The sequence below is a fragment of the Cynocephalus volans genome, chromosome 10, assembly GCF_027409185.1.
Source record: "Cynocephalus volans isolate mCynVol1 chromosome 10, mCynVol1.pri, whole genome shotgun sequence".
Lineage (NCBI taxonomy): Eukaryota > Metazoa > Chordata > Mammalia > Dermoptera > Cynocephalidae > Cynocephalus > Cynocephalus volans.
Genome location: NC_084469.1, coordinates 93,557,063 through 93,581,810, shown reverse-complemented (window position 1 = coordinate 93,581,810; position 24,748 = coordinate 93,557,063). Strand labels below are relative to the sequence as shown.

General features: G+C 60.0%; 1 protein-coding gene across 1 annotated transcript; it reads left to right on the top strand.

The window, feature by feature from the left end:
- The first annotated feature begins 1,497 nt into the window (after nt 1–1,497).
- Nucleotides 1,498–24,329, top strand: PALM (paralemmin). The gene is made up of 9 exons (XM_063111438.1): nt 1,498–1,582; nt 10,759–10,810; nt 11,297–11,377; nt 12,535–12,665; nt 14,247–14,403; nt 15,520–15,541; nt 16,845–16,904; nt 19,053–19,184; nt 22,272–24,329. The coding sequence occupies exons 1-9, from the start codon at nt 1,578–1,580 to the stop codon at nt 22,799–22,801; spliced, it is 1,170 nt and encodes a 389-aa protein (XP_062967508.1). The 5' UTR covers nt 1,498–1,577; the 3' UTR covers nt 22,802–24,329.
- Nucleotides 24,330–24,748: the final 419 nt, after the last annotated feature.

Sequence of the window (24,748 nt, the reverse complement as noted above, 5' to 3'; positions counted from 1 at the left end):
TATTGCTACACAGCCACGCCCACACATTGTGTAATGCCTCTCATTACTTTTGCCCTGCAATGGCTGAGCAGACTCCTTGCGACAAGAGACTGTCTGGCCTGCAGTGCTGAAAACATTTACTCTCCAGCCCTTTACGGAAAACGTTTGCCAAACCCTGAGCTAGTGTGTGCTGGGCCCTGTTCCAAGCCCTTTGAGTATCTTCCCTCAGTCAACCCTCCCAGCAGCCCTAGGAGGTGGGGAAAGTGAGGCTCAGAGAGGTGGAGACACCGACTCAGAGTCACACAGCTCTCACATGGGGAGGAACTGGGATTCGCACCCAGGGCCTTCCCGTTTCTCAGGATCTTCTTGTTTCTTTTACTTGTGCTGGTTTATCTCATTGTTTTATTTTTTTGTTGATGTTATTTTTTAATTTTTTTTTAAAGATGACTAGTAAGGGGATCTTAACCCTTGACTTGGTCTTGCCAGCCCCACGGTCTCCCAGTGAGCCACCGGCCGGCCCTATCTCATTGTTCTAAATGGTAAATGCAAACGTCTATAAAGGAAAAGGTATCCACGTCCCTCCCCAGGCTGGGGTGCATCCTGCCCTATCTTTCTCCAAAGCTCATCCAAGGCTATATTCCTTTCAACAGACGCCCATTTATTGAGCACCTGCTGAGCAGAACCCTTGCATAAGAAAACTAAGGAGTTTGGAAGACCCTCTCTGTCCTGCTCCACTGGGTCCCAGCGGATATGCGTGTTTGGGGCCGGGAGGCTGCAGCGTTCTTGTGAGAATCTGGGAAGTCCAGGCCATGGTCTACGTGTTGGGAAACACAGGCCCTGTCTCTCTCTCCTGCGGTGGCTGCCCTGTGCCCTCTGGACAAAGCCTGAGTTCTGGCCACCGGGCCTTTAGTGTGGGCACCACGGGAGCTGTGGGGCAGACTAAACTCCTAACCCGGTCCAGCCTCGGGGCCAGGCTCAGCACCCAGCAGGGGCTCGGACGCGCCCCCGGCCTTTGCATCTGCAGGACCTTCCGCCCGGATATTTCCACAGTGGCTCCTCCCGGACCTTGGGGAGGGGGTTGCAGCTCCCCGGGGTCCCCCTCGGCGCCTGGCACCCCGGGAAAGGCGTTCGTCTGCCGGCTGTCCGGCTGTCCCCTCTGCATCAGGAGCTGCGGCGGGGCGGGACTCGGTCTGGGTCACCGCCGGGTCCCGGGCCAGCGCGCGGCCCTCCCCCTGAGACGCAGCCCTCCTGGGGCCGGGGGGTGACCGCGGCCCGGGGGAGGTCTCGGCCCGGCGGGGGACGCTCGGGGGACGCGCGGCGGCGGCGGGAGGCGCGGCGCCGGCTGCGCGCAGGGCGGTGGGCGGGGAGGGGACAGACGCGGCGGCGGCGGCGACGACGACGCGCGCGCCCAGCCCACCCCCCGCGCCCGCCGCCGCCCGGACAATAAACAGCCGCGCGCGGGGCGATGCCCGAGCCGGTGCCGCCGCCCCCGCGCCGCGCAGCCCCGGCCGCCCGGCCCTAGCGCGCCAGGCCCCCGCCGGGCCCTCCGCCCGCCCCCGCGCAGCCTCGCGGACCCGCCCGGACCCCGCAGGCGGGCGATGGAGTGAGTACGCACGCTCGGGCCGGGGCTGGGGACCGGGGGACCGGGGGAGCCGGGGAGCCCCCTCGCTGGGGTGTCGCGGCCCCCGCGAGGACAGGGGACGGCGAGGGGCTTCCGGGCCCCCGGGCTCCCCTGGAGAGGGACCCCGGCTGGGCCGCGCCCGCCCTGAGGCCTCCCGCGGCCCCGACCCCGGCGGCCCACGGGCTCCTGGGCGCCCGGGTGGCAGCGGCTCGGCGGCAGCGCGGGACGCCGGGGAGGGGGACGCCCGGGTCTCCGCCCGCGCCTGGTCCTCGGCCACCTGTGGGTGGCCCCGGGGAGGTCGAGACACCCCCCACTGCACCGGGCCGGCCGTGATCTCACCCCCGCCGCCGCCGCAGCCGGAGCTCGCCGCTCCCGGGGCCTGGACTCGCGCACCGGCCAGTGCTCCCTCCGCCCTGCGCTCCCCAACGCCGGGGCTGTCCTGAGGCCCCTTCTAAGGCCAGGTCAAGCCGCCAGATGTCCCGAGTTACCGCTGGAGAGAAGGGGCTTCTCTCCAGGATTCCCGGTCTGGGGTGGATGTGAGAACCGGGGACCAGGCTTTTTCCAGCAGGGGAGCTTGAGTCTGATTCCCTCCTGGAAAAATGTCCCCAAGATGGGACTCCTAATGGGGCAGCGGGCCCACGTTGGGATCCTTGGACCCCCTTCATGCCAAGTGGGCAGCCCGGGTCTGTGTGGGGTCAGGTGAGAAGCTGTGGCCCGAGGGCACTCGTACACAGCGGGTGTCGAATGAGTGCGCATGGTCATTTCCGGCACATGGTCCCAACGTGGGGGTGGACCCCAGACCCCTCACTCCTGCAGGTGGGCACTGGGAGGAGTGGGGTGTATTTGCACTCAAGATGAGGCCAGCAGCAGCCCTGCTCTGGGCTTGGGTCCCCACCCCAGCCCCAGGTCTGTACGCAGAGATCCAGCCATCCTGGCCAGCTGGTCGCTGGCCCTGTCCTTCCACTGGGTGTGCTTTCTAAGCCAGTAACTTTCCTCCAGGGATTCACCCGTGGCGTGACCCGCCACACCCTTGCTGGGGTGGGAGCTGCCGCCTCCCTCTTTCCCTCCCTCTCCAGGAAGGCAGGACACCCAGTATCCTCTGCTTTTCAAAACCCAGACAAAGGCCCGGCCTGCTCCCCCACCCTGCCCCGGGAGCCCAGCCAGGGGCTCAGGGGAGCCAGGGCCCGGACTTGCCTGTTCCAGGTTTCCCGAGCTTGTTTTTCTGTTCTCCAGGCCCAAGGGTAGCCTCTGCATCTCCCAACAGCAGGGCCTGGGCAGGGTGTGGCCATGGGGAGAGGACTGCCCGGGGGATGAGGCGGGAGGAATCAGGGAATATTGTGATCCTGTCCCATTGTTTTCTTTCCCTCCACCCGTTTCTTTCCCACTGGGGATACTGAGGCCCAGAGAGGGATGGCTGCTGCCCCAGGGTCACACAGCGCACAGAGGGCCTATTGGTGCTGCCTGCTCTGCCCCCATGGCTTTTTGGTCATGGGCCAGATAGGGGACCCAGGAGACCCCAGTGGGTCGATCACTGTTTTTTCTGGGTGCAGATGTGGAAGAGGGACTTGGCACTAACCGGCCTCCAGCAGCCACAAGAGAAAGCCTCTCCCTGTTCTTGGGCTGACAGTGGGTGGGGAGAGGCTCCCTCTGGTGCTGCCCCATCTTGGACACCTGGCCCCTGCTCACCGTAGTTTTCCACGGGGCCAGAGCAGGCTTCAGGTGTGGAGGTGGCAGCTGGTGGAACGTGACCGTTTACCTCTTTCTGTATCCATTGATGTTGGGGTCAGAGACACAGAGATGGTTGCATTTTAGTGATGCTGGATGTGCTGGAAAGTTTGTTCAACAAATGAATTTAAGGAAATGGAAGTTTCATTCATTTAAGGATTCATTTTCGTTAATGTTAGAAATTAGGGATTTAACAAAAACTAGTCAGTAACGAGCCACTGATGCTGAGGGGGCAGTCAGGGGGCGCTCCCGGGTAGGGGGCTCAGGGGCTGGGCGGGAGGATTTGTGTGGCCCTGGATGGATGAGGCACCCCCCACCCTACGAGCCTCAGGGTCTGGCTGGTAAAATAAGGGTGCTTTAGCTGGGAGCAGCCGCTACCTCCCAGACCCCTGTTCTGGGTAAAAGTGAGGCTGGAACCCCGGGATGGGGAATGGAGCGACCCTCCAGACGGTCAGGACCTTCCCGGATCCCTTCCCTGCTCTGAGGCCTGGACATTTCCAAGGGGAAGCCTCAGCTGGGTGCTGACTGGGCCCTTCACGCCCTTTCATGCTTGCTTATCTCCCTTACTGAGAGGCAGAGCCAGTTAAAAGGCAACGGTACGGCTTGATAATTGAATTTAATAACAAGCTTTTATTTTCATTGTATCTGTTTTTTTCTTTCTTCCTGTTTTGCTCTGATGCTTGTTGCAGCGGCTTCTGGTTTTCTCAGTCCTGGTAACAATGTAACGTTTCCTTCTAAAACAAGGGGATTTGTCTTAAATTGTGAGTGGCTTTGAAGAAAAGGAATAAATAGACGGTGCTGGGGTGGTGGCAGGAACGTGGGAAGGGGTTTGAGAAATGCAGGAATGATGTGTTTACTTAACATTTAGTCGACGCTTGCCGCTTCAGTTCCCTGGCGCCCCATGCTGAGTGCCTGATGAATGGTAACACGCCTGATCCTTAGAGCAGTCCTGTGAGGTGGGGAAACTGAGGCACAGAGAGAGGAAATGGCAGCTGCAAAGGCATGGGGCGAGATTTGCCCCTGAGTAGTCCGAGCTCTCGCCGTCTAAGCTGCCAGGTTTGGGGTGGTGAAGCGAGGGAAGGTTTTTTGGTAACTTCCTGTGTCTTAGGGGCTGTGGGGTGGGGGCGGGGGGTCCTGGGCATCAGATATTCTGGCATCTGCTTTCCAAACTGATTTGTTTACTGAGCTACGTGTAAGGTGGCCTTAGCAGTGATCTTGGCCCCGGGGACATCTGCACGTGCCCCCCCCCCGCCCCCCATCTCCTCCTCAAGGCTTTACTTTTCTCATCTGGCGAATGGCCACAAGACCCCACCCAGCCCCCTCTTGTGGGGGAGCCAAGGCCAGGGAGGATTTGTGGACTTGGATCTTGTAAGTACCACGGGCGGGGGTGGGCAGTGTTTCCTGCCTCAGCCCCATGGTGAGGTCCGAGGTCCATCCTCAGGAGTCTCAGATTTTGAAGCGGTTGTAATAAACATGACATCACCTTTTTTGGAGTCTGGGACCCTGTTTCCTTCCATCCTTTCTCAATCCAGGAAACCCGTCATCCGTTTGTTTAACAAACGCTCCCTGCTGACTATCCTAGCCCCATGCAGGATCAGAGAGGTCTGGGGAGCTCGTGGAGGGTCTTCTGTGAAGAGCGGGGAAGGGTTTACCCAGGCAGGCAGGAGGGCGCACCTGGTAGACAGACCGGTGTGTGCAAAGGCCCGGAGGCGGGAAAGCATTGGACGAAGAGAACGCTCTTTGGTTTGTGCTCGTGGGGCCAGATCCTGCTGGGCCTCGGGTGCCAGGCTGGGGAGCCATGGGGAGGCACGGACAGTGTTTGAGCAGGGGAGGAAGGGCCTTTGCAATGCTGTACAGGGGTCCTTCTGTCCAGGAAGGATGGCTGAGCAGCGGTCTTGAGGTCTTTGGATGGTGAAATTGGGCCAGGGTGGCTTTCTCCTGCCCAAGTAGGAATTTCAAGTAGGAATTCAGGGACAGTCATAGCCAGTCACTGGGACAGATTCAGGATCAGGCTGGGAATTGGGAGAAAGAGCCTGAGCCCGGCCTTGTGATGGGAAACACTTAGATAAGGACCAAATGAGCGTAGCCAGGCGGGAGGCCCTGTGTGGACAAAAGGGTAGTGGAGAGCTGGGGGCCAGGCCTGGGAGCCCAGCCCAGGTGATCGAACAGGCATGTGTACGGGTGGGGGGCAGTGATGTGGGCCTCGAAGGCTGGGTGAGGGGCCGATACTTGGGTGGGGGGAGTTCTTGTAACACCTGTCAGAGATCGAGAAGCCTATGCCCTTGTCAGTTTGTTCTCAAATTCTTCCAACCATGGAAAGTCTCAGGGCAAAGCCAGCAGAGCCTTACGATGCCCCCTAGGGCATGCGTAGGACCCCACCCCAGCCCTGGCCCTTGGTGAGAGGGTTGGTGTTTCCACTACGTATATTTCCTTAACAGCTTTATTGAGATCGAGTTCACATACCACATAATCCATTTGTTTAAAGTGCACAATTCAGTGGTTTTTAGTATATTCAGTGAGTTGTACAGCCATCATCACTGTCTAGTTCCAGAACATTCTCATCACCCCAAAAAGCAACCCCGTCCGCATCAGCAGTCACACCCCAACCCAACCCCCAGCAACCAGGAGTCCACTTTCTGTCTCTGTGGATTGGCCTGTTCTTGACGTTTCATGTAAATGGAGTCACACACTGTGTGGCCTTGTGTGTCTGGCGTCTGTCACTGAGCATAACGTGTTCAAGGTCCATCCACGTGGCAGCGTGTGTCAGAGCCTCTTTCCTTTTCACGGCTGAGTGATGTTCCCGTGTGTGGAGGGACCGCGCTGTGTGTCCATTCATCTCTTGATGGGCATTTGAGTTATTTTATGTATTAATTTTTAAAGTCACCCCCGAGGTGGTTAGGGTTTGTGCTCTGTTCAGTGTGAGGAGTCCAGGTCTTGCTTTAGATAAATGTAAGTCGTGACGGTGAGTTTCTTAAAAAAGAAGAAAAGATCATAAGACAGGTGGCCCGTGGGGTGGCAGACGTGTGACAAGGGGAGGGCTGAGTTTTGGAGAAACTTTTGGGGGTGGCGCACGAGGCAGGGGGCACAGCCAGTGCAAAAGTCCTGGGGTAGGAGCACACCTGGGATATTTGAGGAGCGATCGGACTGGAGCGAGGGCTTGGAGGGGACCGTGGGGTCTTCGGGGCTTGTCTCTGCAGCTGGAATTGCCTTGAGACCCAGCGTGAAGCCAGATAAGCCCCCCATTCATTCCTCCCTGCTGCTCCCTGCTGTGAGGGCCCAGGGCGGGGTGCGGCCCCTCCCCGCCACCCCAGGTTAATAGGCAACAGGTTTGCTCCTTGAGTCTGCGGCCTGCTCTGAACTCCATCCTCTTACCCCGTCGGGGTGAAGCCTTTCTGCCTTGAACCTTCTAGAGTTCTCAGTGGCCTTCACCAGCCCTGGGGAGCCCGCCTGTGCTGAGTGCGGAGGAGCTGGGAGAATGCCTTTCAGCTGGGCAGGAGACCCAGGAAGGCTTCCTGGAAGAGGTGGCTGTGCTTGAGCTGAGCTTGGAGGTGGAGGAGAGAAAGGTGAAGGCAGGGAACTGGCGAGGGGCGAGGGGCTCGACCGGTGGGCGGCGGGCGGCAGAGCTTGGGAAGCCTTGGGCCGGGGCAGGGAGACGAGGCTCTGACGCTCTCCGGGGTCCCCCGGGGACGGGAACCGGCAGGGCGGAAACGAGTCTCCACCCCCCATCCCCGCCCAGTGGGGGAAGGGGCCGCCGGGGCTCCCGCTCCCAACCCCACCCCAGTCCCCGTGACTCCCCGCCGCCGCCGCCGCCCCCCGAGGCCAAGGTCACTGTCAGCTGTTTCCTTTCAATTAGCAGCAGGAATGTTCCGGGCACTGGGCTCCGCGCCTGCCGGGCTGGGACCCCTTTATTGCAGCCAGCGCTGCCCGGGCGCGGGCTCTGCAAGGACCAACGCGACGACCCTCCCCCAGCACACGCCCGCCCGCCGCCCACGGCCCGCCCTGCCCGCTGGGTGACCTCGGGCGCTTGCGTAACCTCTCTGGGCCTTTAGCAGAAAGATCCACGCCCCGCAACGCCGAGGCCTCCGCCGGGCTCCTCCGGGTCTGGGCCCCATTAGCTCATCCGCTGGAGCCGGGACCGTCTCACGCGCTCGCAGGCGACGCCCTCGCCGGTCCCGGGCCGCCCACGTGGCCGCGCGAGGCGGAGGCCGTGTCCCCCAGAGCAGCTCGCCCTGCTTCCCGCGGACCACGACCCCCGCCCCCGCCACCTCCGACGGCGACAGCCTGGGTCCGGGTTCCGGCCTCAGCCCGTGCCCCGCAGGACCGTCAGGAGCGGGGACGCTTAGCAGAGGCCGCCTAGAGCCCGCGCTCCCCTCCCGGCCCACCCTCTCCGGGCAGCCCCCGAGGCCCGGGCTGGGAAGCCTCTCAGCGCCGCAGCCCCCGGGCCGGGGGCGGGAGAGGCTCGGCGCTGCCCCGCCCCCGCGTGCCGGGGCTCGCGTTGCCATGGGGACAGCGCGGTTGCCAGGGCGACCGCCTCCCGCGGGCCCCGCCATCCATCACCCGCAGCGGCGGCGCCCCGGGCAGGGCGGCTCCGGCGTCCCCAGGCCTGGGGAGGGGCGCGAGAGGCGGGAGAGCAGACTGCGCCCCTCAGTCTGTGAAAGCGACACGGACGCGAGGGGTGGAAATTCTCTCCCTGGGCCTCGGGGGACATGGCCCCGGCGCCTCTCCTGGCTGTGCCTGCCTGACCTTCCCCTGCCCTGGCCAGCAGGGACAGGCCGTCCAGTGAGGACACTGCCCGCCTTGTCTCCAGCTTGGCTGGGTGGCCGGCTGCACAGCCGTCCCTGTGTCCCTATTTCCGGCCTGAATGGCCATCTGCCCACTGGGGTGGGGACTGGGCATGGGGCTGTCAGCCCAGCATGACCCTGTGTGCCCTGGGGTCTCAGCTGCTAGGTCGACCCCCTGCCCCGGCTCTGCATCTGTCCTGGATGGGTCACCAGAGCTGGGTGGCGGTGGTTCGCATCCAGCTTGGCCACCTCCTAGTCTTGCTCTCTCTGGAGCTGGTTTCCAGCCATGGGAAGAGCATGCCGGGCAGGGGAAACAGCAGGTGCAAAGTCCCTGAGGTAGGAATGAGCTTAGTGCACACGGAGGAGGTCCTGGTGGCTGCAGCAGAGTGAGCGGGGGACACCAGCGGGATGCAGAGGTGGGTGGGGCTGGGCCTGGGCTGGTTTCGAGGTGTGACGGGAGCCAGCGAGGCTTTAGAGCAGGGGAGTGACAGGTCTGACTCTCGTTTTGACAAGCTGCCTCTGGTTGTGGGGTGGAGAGGAGGCTGTGGGGGGCCAGGGAGGCAGCAGGAGACAGCGGAGGCCTGGGTGTGGGCAAGAAACGTGGGCCGGCCCTGTGGGCTGGCCCTGTGGGGAGCACAGCTGATGGAACCCTGCCTGCGATGGGGCAGACCCCGAACTCAGCCAGAAAGCTGGATCAAGCCTTTCCTGATCTCCACCCAGATGAACGCAGCCTCCCTGAGGAGGGAAAAGGGGAGCCACAGAGGTGCGGCCAGTGCTGCTGAGGCCCTGGGAGGCACAGGGGGGAGGGTAGGTGCCCCCAGCCAGGAAGGGAGGAGCCGGCTCGGGTCACTTGTCAGAGCGTGGGAGTGGGATAACGAACGTCACAGGCCTCCGGGAGGCCAGGAAACCACACCTGAGTGGGGCGGGCAGGTGGGGCTGAGTCCTGACCCCAGAGCAGCTTCCCAGGCAGGCGCTCAGGGGTGGGGCCAGCACGCTGTGTGGCTCTGGGGACGTAAAATAAATATGTTACCCTGCTGAACTGTATGGGGACGTAACAGGAGGGTTTAGAGCTGGGGGCATCTGGGCTTCCTTGTTTGTGCAGATGGGGAAAGTCAGGCTCCAAGAGGTGCAGGGGCTCTTTGGAGGGTGCGGGGTGGCTCTGGGCCCTGACACCAGGCCAAGGGGTGTTGGGGGAGGTTGTAGAACCGAAGCATGGTCTGTAATTTCAGTCCCTGTGAAGATAAGGGCGTGGGGAGGAGGAGATGGCGAGGGTCTGGCTCCCGCCGCTGCCGGCGCCCCCCCACCCGGTTCCCGCCAGGCCCTGCCCCCAGAGACTGGGCTTCCCACCGGTTCAAGCCGTCCAGAGCGGGCAGTGGCCCTGGGATTATCCTGATTTGGGCGGACAACCTAGAAACCCCCCACTTGAGTTCAAGAGACCTCCACCCCACCCCCGCCTTAGGTTGTGACAACAGCCCTGGAAGTGTGAGGTTGTTCTTAGGCCATGGTAGGGAAAGCCAAGGCCCAAACTCAACCTTGGTTCAGGGCTTCATGCGTCCCTTCATTTTACTAAGCACCTACTGTGTGCAGCTTTGGGGGACCCCCTCGCCGAAGGGGACCAAGGGAGGGGAGGGATCAGGCTTCCTAAGCTCCTCTCCCTGCCTGCCAGGCGATCTGGACTTGGGGGTGTCAGAGGGATGAGGAGAGGTGGGGGGATTCTGCACAGCTCTTGGGCTGGCAAGGGCAGGGGTGCTGGAGGGCGGGTGGGGGAATCACGGGACTCCCAGGCTCTGTCCTGAGCAGGTGAGTGAGTGGCGGATGGCTGGCAGGACTGGCGAGCATTGGGGGCACACAAGGCGAGGGTTTGGGTTGAGGTGGCACATTCTCCAGGTTCCTGGGCCTGCTGCGCACCCTGCGGAAGGCCCCGCAACCTCAACAGCACGAAACCCTGTGGCTTCAGGTGCATCAGGCAACACTGCTGTTTATTGAGCACCTGCTGTACACCAGTTCTGGAGGCTAAGGCTAAAACCGTGCTGGGCAGGGTCTCTCTAAACAGTGAGAGGACGACAGCAGGAGGTTGGGGTTGACTCCCGGTTCTGCTGTGCGTGCTGGGGCCTTTGGGCCTTTGGACTCCTGAGAGACTCCAGCGGAGGCCCGTGTGAGGAGCAGCAGTTCTCATAGTGTCACTGATTTTGCAAGGGTTGGGAGGTAGGGCTGGTGGGTCCTTTGTCTTCCGTGTGCCCCTGCTGGGGCTAGAGAATAGATGCTTGGTGGGTGGCAGGGCGTGGAGTGGGCTGTCCACATCAGTCTTCCAGTCTGGGCCAGGGGGTGATATGCCTCTTTCTGGAACACCCTTCTCTGACCTTTGATGCCTGGTGAACTCCTATGCATCCCTCGCGGCCCAGCCTCAATGCCCCACCCCCCCAAACTCTTGCTGGTCTCTAGGTGGAGCCTCTCCCTGTCCTGTCCCGGTCTCCCTTGCCCTGCCCTGAGGGGGTGGCAGGAGGGCTTGTTGGGTGAATTAATGAAGTAACAAGGTTGATGGAGAGGACAGAGGGGTAACCAGGGCTCAGAGGTGAAATCGCTGGGATTCGGACGGGGTCCAACTGAAAGCAGGGGTGCTGGACTGAGGCCTGACCTGCCTCTCGTCCCCAGGGTCCTGGCGGCAGAGACCACGTCCCAGCAGGAGCGGCTGCACGCCATCGCGGTGAGTGCCCCGCGGCTCGTGGACAGTGTGACTGTTGGGGGTCCTGGGGTCTCAGGGGCTCCCCACACCCAGCCTGAGACTCGGAATGAGGACGTGGTGAGTGGCGAGTTGTTTGCTTGGGAAACTTGAGTCCCACTGACCCTTCCACACTAGATGGACATAAATACAGAGACCTCCTCAGTCCTTGTCTCTCAGACCACATTGGCCCTCTCTCCCGCTGTGGGAAACTGAGGCTGGCGTTGACTTAGAGCCTTGTCCTCTGTCCTCATGGGGTGGAAGCATAGGTGTGCTCCGATGCTATCTCCGTGACCTCTGACCCAGGAAGCCCTGCTTGAGGGCTACAGACCCTGCTCCATGAACTTGCCCTCCTGCCCCAGGGGCACGCCTTTCAGCAGGAAGCGAAGGGGCAGAAAGAGCAGCATCTACCCAGGCAGAGCTTCGGGCGGGTGTGGTCGTGGCCCCTGACCCACACCGCCCTGCCCCCAGGAGAAACGGAGGAGGCAGGCAGAGATTGAGAGCAAACGCCGGCAGCTGGAGGATGACCGCAGGCAGCTGCAGCACCTGAAGGTACAGGAGGGACAGAGGGGCGACCCAGACCCCAAGGCGGACCCTGACTCTGACGCTGACCTCAAACCCAAGAGGGCCTGACTCCGACCCCAGTCCTGATCTGATTCAAACCCGGAGCCTATGCCTGACCTTGATCCTGACTCTGACCCTCACCTTGACCCTTACCATGACCCCAACCTCAACCCTGAGAGTGAATCTGACCCCATTCTGGACCCTGACCCCAACCCTGATCCTGACCCTGACCCTCAGTCTGACCCTGACCTTGACCCCAACCCTGAGCCTGACCCCAGCCCCAATCCTAATCAGATCCTAACCCCAACTCTGACTCTGAGACTGACCTTGACCCTGACTCCAACCTTAACCATAACTGCATTCTTCACCCTGACCCTGACTAAACCCCAACCCCAATCCTGACCCCATTTCTGGCCCTGACCCGATGCTGACCCCAAACCCAATCCTGACCTATGACCCTGACCCCATCCTGGCCCTGACCCCCAGCTCTGACCCCAACTCTAACCTCAATCCTCACCCTGACCCAACCCCAACCCTGATCCTGACTCCCTAACCCTGATCCTGTCCTGACCTCTGACCCAACAGTACCCCAATCCTGACCCCATCCCAGTCCTGGCCTCTAACCCTGACACGACCCCAACCCTGATCCTGACTCCCTAACCCTGACCCTATCCTGACCTCTGACCCAACCATACCCCAATCCTGCCCCCATCCCAGTCCTGGCCTCTAACCCTGACACGACCCCAACCCTGATCCTGACTCCCTAAACCTGACCCTATCCTGACCCCTGACCCAACCATACCCCAATCCTGACCCCATCCCAGTCCTGGCCTCTAACCCTGACACGACCCCAACCCTGATCCTGACTCCCTAACCCTGATCCTATCCTGACCTCTGACCCAACCGTACCCCAATCCTGACCCCATCCCAGTCCTGGCCTCTAACTCTGACCCAGACTCTGACCCCAATTCTCACCTTGACCCACTCCCAATTCTGACTCTGACCCTGACCCTGATCCCAATCCTGACCACCTGACCCAGACCCAACCCCTACCCCAATCCTGACCTCATCACAATCCTGGCCTCTGACTCTGACCCCTGACCCTGGCCTTGACCTGACTCTGACCTGGACCCCTGCTGCCGCAGTCCAAGGCGCTGCGGGAACGCTGGCTGCTGGAGGGGACACCGTCCTCAGCCTCGGAGGGGGACGAGGACATGCGGAGACAGACGCAAGAGGACGAGCGGAAGGCCCGGCTGCTGGAGGAATCCATCTCCAGGTGGGCGGCGCAGGGCCCACGGCCTCAGCATCTGACCTCCGCCCAGGCTGGGCTGCTGGGGGCAGAGCACTGCCCTGGCGGACCTTGGGACCAAGCGTCCCCCTTTCTGCTCCCAAAACCCCTGCCAGAGCAGGTGTGAGGGACAGGGCCCAGGCGGACGGGAGTGGCTGGCCTCTGTCCCCAGGGCTTCCTGGCGCCAGCCCAGCTGTGAGCTCTTCCCGGCTGGCGCTCGTGGAGGCCCCAGAGCAGAGGCAGCCAGGCCGGCAGGAAGCCCGGGGAGGGGCAGGACGGGGAAAGTGGCTGTCCCTGTAGGGGCCGGAACAAAAGGCCTGGCGTTTCTGGGCAGGCGGGAGGCCCAGGCTCAGGGCAGGAGGGTCAGGGTCGGGGGAGTGACAACCCAAACTCTGCTCAGTGTCTGCTCTGGCCAAGGAAGGGACCGGGAGGCGTGAGGCTGCTGGGTCACACGGCATGCTGGGCCCTACACGCTGGACGCTGGGCTGGACTCTGTCTGAGCCTCCAGGGTGTCCCTGCCCACACCCAGTCCTGACATTGCTTGGTTTGGAAGAAAGTGTCTGGGGTCTGTGTGGCTGTGACTTCCCTCCCTGGGTAGCGGGTGTTTAACGGCAGCGATTGAGGGGATTCTGGTGGGTTTGGAGTTTTGGGGTGAGCTGAGTGTTACCACTTCCCTGGGCCTCAGTTTCCCCACCTATGAACTGGGGAGACAGGAAACCTTTTGTGCATCTTCATTCCAACAAACATTAAGCACCACCTGTGTGCAAAGGGATGGACAGGTGCAAAGTCTGTGGGGCCTACCGGCCATGGAAGATGGGTGAGTTGGGCCTTTGTGCACCTCACCCCTGCTGGGTGCAGCCCTGGGGGATTGGGGGACCTTACTTGGGCCCTGCAGTGCTTTTAGGGGCCTTGGCTTCTTTCCTCCCGGGGCAACCCACTTCTCAGGTGGCAAAAGTGAGTCAATTCGGGCCTCCATTTCCTGCACGTTCCCCATTTAGTGCTTCTGCCTGGACACCTCCTGCAGGAAGTCCTCCAGGCTGACTACGGTCTGGGAAGTTGCCTGGAGGGGCTGGTGTCCAGCTCTGTCCAGCCTCCCCAACTGGGCTCACCTCGTGGGTCTCCGCAGGGGCCGAGCTGCCTTCAATGCCTCTAGCCCTTGCCAAAGCCTCAGGCTGGGATTTAATATCCCGGGTTTGTTTTCATGCAATTGATTGGTACCGTGATCTTCTGATACTTGGAAAGTGACATGGTTTTTCCAGTTTCCCTGGAGAGATAAAGTTTCCTGTTAAATATGAGTGGAAAAACGGGGAGTTCATTTAAGCCAATCATGAAGTAAACAACGCAGGTGGTAGAGACGCGGCCGAGCCGGCCCCGGTTTGAATCTCACTCTGTCACTTGCTGGCTGTGTGACTTTTTCACTCTGTCTTCATTTCCCCAAATATGAAAGGGCACAGGGTTGTTAGGAGAAAGTCAATTCAGTGAGTTGTCCTATACGGAGCTCCCAGAACAGCGCCGGTCTACAGAGATGCCCAGTGAGGGTCTCAACACTCACACACGCCCCCTCCCCAGGCTGGAGAAGGAAATTGAGGTGCTGGAGAATGGGGGTTCAGTCCCAGCCGCTGCCAAGGAGAACACGGCAGCCCCCAGCCCAGCCCGGGCCCCAGCCCCGGCCCCCAGCCCAGTCAAGGAGGAGCAGAAAGCAGAGGTGATGTTGAATTCACAGCAGGTGAGGAGATGACGGGGGTCTCAGGGCACCCACCCCGGCTGGCCCCAGAGCAAGACCTCACCCCTTCCACGTCGGCTTAGCCAAATGGTATGAACAGGCGCTTGCATTTGAACCCCAGCTTGGCCGCTTCCCGGCTGTGTGACCTGGGGCATGTTGCTTTGCCTCTCTGGGCCTCGGTTTCCCCATCTGTAAGATGGGAGAGTTATAAAAGCACCCGTGTCATAAGGGTTTAGTGAATGAACGGACGATAAACACTTCACACAAGACCTGACGCAGGGAGCCCACCTTCTTAGGATCGGTGTTCTTGTTACTTTAAGTGGGGATGGACGCATGTGTCCTGTAGTCTAATCCTCATGATGGCCCTTTCGGGTGGGAACAGTAGACCCATGTGATGTAAGATGAGAACCCAGGCCCAGAGAGGTTGAGAGACTGGTTCAAGACAACACAGCTAAGCAGCGGGCTTTACTGGACCGAGTCATTGATTCTAGGATCTGAGGCCTACACCGGGCCGTGTTAAAACCGGATCCGGTAACTCTGGACCCCGGGCTTACGGTCACCACAGTATATTCATGCGAATTCGGCAGTATCCTCACCACCTTAGTTGTCTTCAAGGCTCCAGGGCCTGTGGGACGTGCCTCCTCCCCACCCCCATTCTTGTGGGTACCCCCACCCCAGAGGAGCTCCAGCAGGCCCCCGTGGGGACAGGGGCAGTATCTGGAAGGCCACCAGCCCTGCTGTGTGTTCACGTCCTCCCACCTGCCCCTCGGGAACCATTGGTCTGGAGCCCCGCAGACCCCTGTCAAGGCCTGGTTTTGGAGACGCCAGGAAGATGTAGACCTGGGCCCTGTCCTCACCGAGCTCTCGTCAGCCGGGCAGATGGACGTGTGTCGGGAGGGTGGTCGGGCTGCGCAGGCTTCCTGGAGCATGTGGGTTCTGAAGGTTCAGCAGGAGTTCTCTGGGTGCCTTTCACTGAGCCCTGCTGATGAGGGGGTCCAGGGAGGGGGCAAAGGAATTGGATATGGCCCCTGAGTTTTAGGCCTGACTCTGGGTGGGGACCCTGGGCAGCAGGGGGAGGGCGGGCGCTGGCACCCCTGACCCCGTCCTTCTGTCTTGCAGACCCCGGCGGGCACGCCCAAAGGTAGGGCTCCTGGAGGGGACGCGTGGGGCCTCGGCGCCCTCTGGTGGCCAGAGAGGGGATGGCGGGGGCGTCCAAAAAATCCAGTGTTTGTTGCTAACAAACAACAGTAACAGCTACAATTCCATTACTATTACTGTTCTCCTTGAGCCCCGACTTTGGGCCCAAACTATGTCCGATACTCCTCATCTTATTCACTTAATTTTCACAACATTCCTGGGGTGGAGGGGCTTCAGCATCCCCCCTGCCCGCCATTACAGATGAGGAAACTGAGGCAGGGAGGGGCGTGTCTGGCTGAGGCGCAGCCTCTCAGCCCACGTCGCCCGGGGTGCCTGGCCGTGGCCACCCCAGCCTCTGTGCACTCCCTCTGAGGTTCTCAGCAGGTGGGTTGGCCTCAGTCTCTGCATCTGTAAAATGGGGCACAGAGACAAGGAATCCGAGAGCTCCCGCAGGCAGCAAAGCCCCTGGGATCGAGGCCTGCTTCAGAGGAAGCGGGGCCTGGCCGGCTCTCTCAGTGGTTAGAGCGCGGTGCTGATAACACCAGGGTCCAGGGTGCGATCCTGCACTGGCCAACAAACAGACAGAACACACATCAAAATAAAAGGAAGGGGGTCCCATGTGTGCAGATGCAGTCCAGGACACAGACCAAAAGAAAAAAAGCTTGAACTCTGACCTGTCTTATGCACCCGCCCTCAAGTTATTCCAGGTCAGTAATACATGTTTGAAAATACCTCACATGTATGGATGACATTTAATTAAATATTCTTACATGTGAACATAATAGCTTATTCTACATATTGTGGAGTCATTAAGGATAGTAAGTTTATCAGATACGAATTCTATTTCTAAAATACGTATTAACCTGGTCTGTTTCCATATGCAAAGCCTGGAAGGAAAGCCATCTGCCGGGACTGGCGGTGGCGGCCAAGTGTCTTTGGCCTGATTTGTTGTGTGTTAATTATTCATAAGGAGAGTGTCTCCTTGTCTTACTGCAGAATTAAAAATTAACAATTAAAAAAAAAAACCACACAGGCCTCTCAGGGATTTGTGAAAATCATTTGAGCTGAGATGAGAAATGGACCATGGGGGCTGGGAGTGTGTTTTCTTTTTAGGGAGGGGTTCCATGTGTGTTTGGGGGGTCTGGGGGGTTTGGGATGTTTGTGTCTGGGGGTTCTGGTTGTCTGGGGTGTCCACGTGCATGTGGAGGGGCTGGATGCAGGTGCGTTTGGGTGTCTGATGGGGGATCCACGTGACGTTCTCCCTCCTCTGACCCCATCTCTCTCTCCACCCTCCACCCTCTGAGCAGAGAAGCAAGTCTCTAACACGCCTGTGAGGACGGCCGAAGGCTCCACCATGATGAAGGCAGGTGGGTCAGCCCCCAGGCTCCAGCTCCTGCCTCCAGCCGCCATCTGGGCCATGTCTGGGTCCTGGGGGACCCTGCGAGGTGGGGGTGCCACACATCTGCCCTCTGCAGTGTCTGGTGGGGGTGTGGTGACGGGGGTGGCGGCTGGACCAAGGACAGGGCTCCAAGCCTGGGGTGGGCTCCGGGTGTCCCCTCTGCTTTGGCGCCTTGGTCACACACTGGCCCACGCTTCCCTGAGAAGACGGGCCCCCACGCATGGCAGCGCTAACCCAACGCCCCCTCACAGCTGCCGTTGCTCCTAACCTCGAGGCTCTGCTCCTGGGGCCGGCAGGGGTGGCGCACACACCTGCACACGCTTGACCATGCTCCCAGATGCCTGAACACGCCCGCCGAAAATCCTACCTGCTCCCCGGTCCTCGGGAGGTAGGACTGGCTGCCTGGGGAGAGAGTGAGCGTCCTGTCCCTGGAGGTAACCAAGCCAGGTCTCAGGCATCACTGTGTTTAGAGGAAGCAAGAGAGAGTCGGGGTCAGCGCCGAGCATTCCGCGGCGTTCAAAGCCCTGATCTGCCACGTGATACCTGGTGCCCTGAGTTTCTCCACCTGCCAGAGGGGTGGGATCATACTGATACCATGTCTAGACCCTGGCATCAAACAGGAGGCCAGGAGGCAGGAGCCGGAGGGTAGCATTTCCCTGGGGAGTGGGTGCTTTCAGGGCCTCTGTGCAAGTTAGGCCAACCCTGGCTAGCACCGAGGCCAAACGCCCCCACTGGTCCCTCAGTGATTTTGTGCAGTATACAACCTGCCCAACTGTGTGGGTGGCCCTGGATGTAGATGTCTGGGGGTGAGAGGTGTTAAGCTGTGTGGGGACATGGATTAGATAAGTCATTTGTTCATTCAACAAGTGTTTATTGAGCACCTGCTGTGTGCCAGCCGTGGGGGACACAGCCTGGGGGTGGTGATATTTTGTGGGGGAGGGGAGGACACCGACCTGCACAATTCACTTACGGAGAAAAGTAAGGCAGCGGGAGACTGGGGGGCCAGATGGGGAAGCTGTTTAAATCAGAGGGCTTGGGTGAGGCCTAACGTAAGAGGTGATACTTAAGCAAGGACCCAAAGGGAGTGAAGGAGCTGTCTGGAGAAAGGACATTCCAGGCAGACGGCACAGCCCGTGCAAAGGTCCTGGGGCAGGACTGAGCCTGGCATGTTGGAGGAACAGCGAGGAGGCCCATGTGGCTGGAGCAGAGTGAGTGAGGGGGAGAGTGGCCACGGGGAGGACTGAGGCTTTTACCCTGCAGGAGGTGGGAGCCGTGGAGGGCTGTGGGCAGAGCAGGGCATGCCTGCCTTTTGCTCACAGGCGCCCTCTGGAGGCTGCAGGGAGTGCAGATGGTGGGAGGTGCCGGGAGACCAGGACAGATGCAGGGACCTGTCCAGGTGGGGGCCATGGAGCGGGTGGAGCAGTGTCCGGTTCCAGGCGTTCTAAAAAGGGAACCCGAAGGATTTGCAGATTCAGAGTGTGGGAGAAAGAGACACGGGAGGACAGAGCTGTCCCCGACTCGGTTGGGTAGACCCAGGGGGGCAGGTGTACGGGGAGATCAGGAGCGGGGTCCTGGCTCGGGAATCGTTTATTCCTTGTGTTGAAATAGACAACAATAATCCCAGACAGCCTGGGAGGTCCGGGGAGGGACAGGGATTGGGCTGGGGAACGGGGTCAGCAGACTCGGGTTGAGATCGTGGCTGTGACCCTGGGTGGGGCAGGGCCTCTCTGACTCACTCTCCTCTCCTGAGGACCCGGGAGCAATGAGCACTTTCTGGGTGGGCTGGGACGGAACTGGACTTTAGAGACGAGAGCTTGGTGGCCGAGCGGAGGATGGTGTGCAGAAGGTGGAGGGACGAGGGGACGAGGGTGGGACGGCAGGATGGGTCTCGAATGCCGAGCCGAGTTCAGACCGGGTGCCCTCAGCACTTGGGAGCTATGGGAGGTTGTTGAGCTGGGGAGGGCCATGTGGACCTGGTGCCCCTGGTGTTCCCGGCTCGGCCTGGCCCCCATTGCTGCTTGGCTTTGTGCTGCCGGCTCCCTGCTCCCTGGCTTTGCCCCAGCCCGTGGGGGGCTCGTGGGGGGGCCACAACGTAACCCCGTGCCTCTTGTGCCAGCCATGTACTCGGTTGAGATCACTGTGGAGAAGGACAAGGTCACGGGGGAGACCAGGGTGCTGTCCAGCACCACGCTGCTCCCTCGGGAGCTGCTCCCTCAGGGCATCAAAGTCTACGAGGACGAAACCAAAGGTACGAGCCCCCCCAGCCCCCGCCCCGGCCCCTGCCCTGCTGTGGCCTGAGCCAGAGCCCTGGTCATGGTGCAGATCCAAGACCCCGATTCAGTTTGATACAGAGGAGGCTGTTCAGGGCTGGGGTCTCCTCCCCCAACAGCCCAGTCTGGGCTTGGAGGTCAGTCAGAGCCCAGACCTATGGCCCAACCACTCACTCACTCCAGGAACCTGCCTGAAGCTGGACCATGCACCAGGCACTGGGAGTCCAATCCCAGCTCTTTCCTTCCATCCAGAGCTCATAAATAATTCACTTAAATACTTACTGTTGTGATAAAGGTTCCAGAAAAACCCAGAGATGTAGGAGGGGCCCCAGGAGGATCTCACAGGGCAGGGAGGGATCAGGGGAGGCTCCCCAGAGGCGGTGAGCTGGAGCTCGTTGGAAGCCAAGCAGGGCACTGAGGAGCAAGGCCCTGGGCAGAGGCCGTGGCACATGCAAAGGCCCTGACGGGGGTGGAGTTTGCTGGGCTGGAGGAAGCCAGACAAGCCAGGGCTGCTGCAGAGTGGGTGGAGGGACTTTGGGTTAAGGCAGGAGGTAGAGTGGGACAGTGGCCTGAGGACCTTGGGAAGCCCTGGGTCAGCTGAGCTGGGACGGTGAGATCTGACTTGGTTTTAGGGGCTCCTTCTGGTGGCCAGGAGGGGAACAGGCTGTGGGAGATGCCAACAAGGAAGCCCAGGGAACCCAGAAGCAGCAGAGTCCCCCTGGGCAAAAGCCCCCAAATCTGTCTCTCTCTCTCTTTTTTTTTTTTTTGGTTGAGGTATAATTTACATGCCATAAAATTCATCCTTTTAAAGTATATGATTCAGTAGATGTTGGGAAATTCACAATGTTGTGCAACCACCACCACTAATTCCAGAACATTCCAACACCCCAAAAGGAACCCCCGTCCCCATCATCAGTCACTCCCATCCCACCCCCAGCCCCTGGCAACCACAAATCCACTTTCTGTCTGTGGATGGGCCTGTTCTGAACATTTCATGTAAATGGAATCACACACTGGGTGGCCTTTTGTGTCTGGCGTCTGTCACTGAGTGTGACGTGTTCAGGGTCCATCCACGTGGTAGCGAGTGTCAGAGCCTCGTTCCTGTTCCTGGCTGAGTGATGTTCCGGCGTGTGGACGGGCCGCTCTGTGTCTGTCCGTTCACCCGTGGGTGGACACGTGGGTCGCCTCCACCTTTTGGCTGGGTAACGCCGGACAAGTGTTTGTGTGGGCGTGTGTCTTCATTTCTCTTGGCTATACACTTAGGAATGAAATTTCTGGGTCGTGTGGTGACTCTGTTTAACTTTTGGAGGAACTGCGGACCTTTATCCGCAGTGGCTGCCCCATGTGGCGTTCTCCCCGCTGTGGCCGAGGGCCCCGTGTCTCCGTGTCCTCGCCGGCACTTACCGTACATTACTGCTCTGGCCTTCCCAGCGGGTGTGCACAGTCATCTCCCCGTGGTTTTGATTTTGAAAGTCTCATGTTCTCGGAGGCAGCTTGGGCCTCTGGCACATTCAGGCTGCTATGAAAGGGGTCCTGTCATGGGATCCCAGCTCTGCGGTGGTTTTGGGGGGTAGACCTCGTTGAATCCCAGCTCTGGCTCTCTCCAGCTGTGACCCTGGGCGTGTCCTGGGGCATCTGCTAAAGATCTTCACTGTAGGCCACTCCACGCACTCTTCCTGGCTTCATCCAGTCCCTGGGGATTTAGGACCTGCCAGACTGGACTCTGGTTGCTTAGCAATGGGAAGGTGATCTGTTTCCATGGCAGCCATGAGCTCAGATTCCTATCTTGGGGTAGTGGCCAGTGGCAAACACTTGGATTGATTTTGTGTGACTTGGTTACACCTCACTGTCAGGGCCTCCAACCCAAGGTCACTAGGAGGCCTGGAAGCTGCACACCCTTTCCCGGGGGGTTGGAAATGGACAGTGGAGAGCCTTCTGGCTGGCATCCAGGGCAGGAGCCCTGACCCTTGGCCAGGAGGAGGTGCGTCCCTCCCTCCTCCCTGAGCAGTCTGGGCAGCTATGTGTCAAGGAGTTTGCAGGACTGTGATCTCAGGCTGATGTCAGACCATGTCCAGGAGTCCTTCCTTCCAGGGTGCTGAAATCTGGTCTTTAAAGACTGCAACAGAGCTCAGAAAAGGCAGATCAAAGAGACATAGATGAGTAACACTGGAGAGATTTGGAAAACACTTAACGAGATTGTACGTATAAAACTCTACCCAGTGGAGAATACTCATTCTTTTCAAACACAGGTAGGGCATTATTAGAAAATGACTTACGTCCTAGGCTGCAAAAGAGGTGGTAAAGACTGTGCCAAAGTTTATGTTATGCTCTGTTTTCCTTGACAACAGTCCCTTGCTCCCCAGAATTTAAAAACACCTTTCAAAATAAATCTTGGCTTAAAGTGACCGTCAACCAAAATGGGAATTATAAACCATTTACAGTTGAAAGAGTACAACACAACCAAACCTGTGGGGTGCAGCCAAAGCAGAACTCAGAGGAACATGTATAGCCTCCAGGGCATTTACAAGGGAAAAAGAAAGACTGGGTAAAATGAATGAAATTTTGATTCAAGATCAACCACATAAACCCAAAGTGAGAAGAAATCAGAATCCCTGTAACTCTCCACCTCCAGTTACTAGGGTGGGTGGGTGGTTCTCTCTTAGGACTAGACCAGGAGAAAGCAGGGTCTAGCCCTGGCCAACTGTGCAACCTCAGGTTAACTTCTTCCCTTCTTTGAACTTTTTTTTTAAACCATCTTTACAATGGAAAAAATGAAAACAGACCTATTTTTCAAGATGACTGCATGAGGGCCAGTTGACTGAAGCATATAGAAATGCCTCCAAATGCAAGACAATAAAATCCCAAATCATTTATTTCAGTCTTTCCTGGTTCCTGATGAATGCTTTTGCATCTGTGAATTTTCCTCTGGGTACCTCATTGGCTGCACCTGCAGATCCTCACAGGGAGCTGTCATTGTCAGTCTAGTTTATGATTTCCTCTTCAGCCTCACCTTCCCTCCTGTCTGGGAGCCATCTCACTCTCTCTTGCCATCTCTCCCTGTGCAGTGGTCCATGCCGTGGATGGCACTGCCGAGAATGGGATCCACCCACTGAGCTCCTCTGAGGTGGACGAACTCATCCACAAAGCAGACGAGGTCACACTGAGCGAGGCAGCGTCCACAGCCATAGCTGCAGAGACCCGGGGAGTGGTGGAGGAGGCCATCCGGACCACACCTTCCCGGCGGGAGATCACCGGAGTGCAGGCACAGCCAGGCGAGGCCACATCGGGCCCACCAGGCATCCAGCCTGGCCAGGAGCCCCCAGTAACTATGATCTTCATGGGCTACCAGAATGTGGAAGATGAGGCTGAAACCAAGAAGGTGCTGGGGCTCCAAGACACCATCACAGCAGAGCTGGTGGTCATTGAAGATGCGGCTGAGCCCAAGGAGCCCGCGCCACCCAACGGCAGTGCCGCCGAGCCACCTGCCACCTCAGGCAACAAGGAGGAGAACCAGGCAGGGCCCGAGGCCACCACCAGCGACTCCCAGGACCTCGACATGAAGAAGCAGCGTTGTAAATGCTGCTTGATCATGTGAGCTGGCCCGGCCCCCCCAAGACCCCGGCCCCCATCCTCTGCACCACAGACACCCACTGGCCCGGCCTCTCCCGGCATCTGCCCACCTTCCACCCACAGCCTCACAGGGCCCAGGACATGCGTGTTCCACCATGTTCTTTCTGAGTTTTCTCTCACTGGAAAGAGGGACAGGGGTCCCCCACCTGTCACCACACCCTGATACCCAAACCACTGAGCCGTGCACCTGGCAGGAGAGAGACATGGACAAGCCCGCTTTTCCTGAAATGAGGACCCCCCCCCACCCCCATGTCACGGCAGCTTCACAGATGCGGCTCTCACCCACCGTGGTCCTGGCTGGGGTGATCCACGGGGCCCCAGGCCAGCCCACCACCTTGTGGGCCTTCTGCCTGTGCCTTCTGCCACCTCCAATGAGTCTCTGAGGGGACTCTCCACCAGAGAGGGGCCCAGGGAGCCGAGGGGTCCTGGGGTCCTGGGGTCTGCTCAGGCCCTGGAAGTGGGGCTCCATGGGGTTCCCCAGCAAAGGCACTGGCCTCCCAATCTTGGGCACTTGGGGTGAGGCCGTGCCTCTTTCTGTTGGAGACCAGGCTCGAGGTCTTGGGCTCCTCTGGTACGCCTCAGCCTGATGTATACCCCACACACACACCCTCTGTGGCAGTGGAATCTGGGGGAGGAGGGAGCCCTGGGGTCCTGCCCCCCACTCGGGAGGGGGCTGCAGCCTCTTTGCTGTCTTCTAGACAGGGCGGGCCGGTGGTCTCCAAGCTGCCCCCTGCACAAAGCAGGAACCACGTGAACCACTTCTAGTCCTGAGCTCCCGCCCACTGGGCCCTCCTTCGTCCTGGTGCTAATTTGGGTACCCTGGGGGCTGCCCCGGCCTGTTCTCCAACCTGCTTGGACCAGGGTCCTGGATGCCCCCCAACCATACCCCAGCAATCAGGCCCCACCCGCCAGCTCTTCTGGGCTGGGAGCATTTCCGGGTGGTGGAGGGAGGAACACTGCCCAGGGCAGGGAGTTTCCCCCAGGTTGGAACAGGTGACCCCTTTTGCCACCTGGCCCAATGGGAGCCTGCCCTCTGGCCCCCTCTCACTGGAAGTGGCGAGGGCCTCCCCTCCTGGGGGCAGCCACACTCGCCCGCAGAGGCGCATTCGTGCACATTCTCACGACACCCTCACGTGTTGGCTTTGGACGACCAGGCCCCATTCTGGCCCCTTCCCCAGGGGCCTCCAGCCTGGTGCCCCTTGGCCAGGCCACTTCTGGGTACAGTCACCACCTACAGCCTCGGTGGGGTGGGTGTGGGAGCCACTTCGGATGGGGGCCTGGGTCCCGGTCTCAGCTCTGCCCCTCAGCTGGGAGGAGAGGCCCTCTCTGGGGGTGACCTGGCAGTGGCCAGCCATGGAAACCCTCCCCTCGAGCCTGCCCGAGTCCCTCAGCCGTGAGCCTCTGCTGAAGTGCACTTGCTGCCCCTTCTGCTTTTGATGTGTGATGAGGCCCCCAATGTTCTTGACTTTCCCAGAGAAGCAAATAAACAGCGTGAACGGCCCCAGTTCCTGGAGTTCTTGGGTTTCACCTGGGCGGGGAGGGCACGGCCAGGCCTGAGGGTGGGGCCCTGCCGGGCGGTTGAGCCATAAAAGTGGAGGCCGAGGGGAGCCCAGGTGAGCTGGCTTCTCCCGCCTGCCACAGCCCCCTCGCCCCTCAGGCTCACCCCAGGTGCCTGGAGTGGGAGGTGTGTTGGTGAGCCCCCATCTGCACCTGTCGGCAGCACCTGGGCAGGTAAGGCCTGGAGGTAAGGGGACAGCTGCTTTCTGTTTCCTGTGGAACACCTGGGTCTGCACCTGCCCCTACCCTGTTCTTTGGCTGCAAAGTTCCCAGGGATGGAAGGGTCCCCCCAGACACCCCCCCAGAAATCAGTGTCTGAGAAATGGGGGGCCCAATGGAGGAATCATTTATGGGG

Coding starts and splice junctions, on each gene's coding strand:
- PALM (XM_063111438.1), top strand. Junction 15,542..16,844: donor CCCGGCGGGCACGCCCAAAG/GTAGGGCTCCTG, acceptor CCCTCTGAGCAG/AGAAGCAAGTCTCTAACACG. Junction 16,905..19,052: donor CTCCACCATGATGAAGGCAG/GTGGGTCAGCCC, acceptor CTCTTGTGCCAG/CCATGTACTCGGTTGAGATC.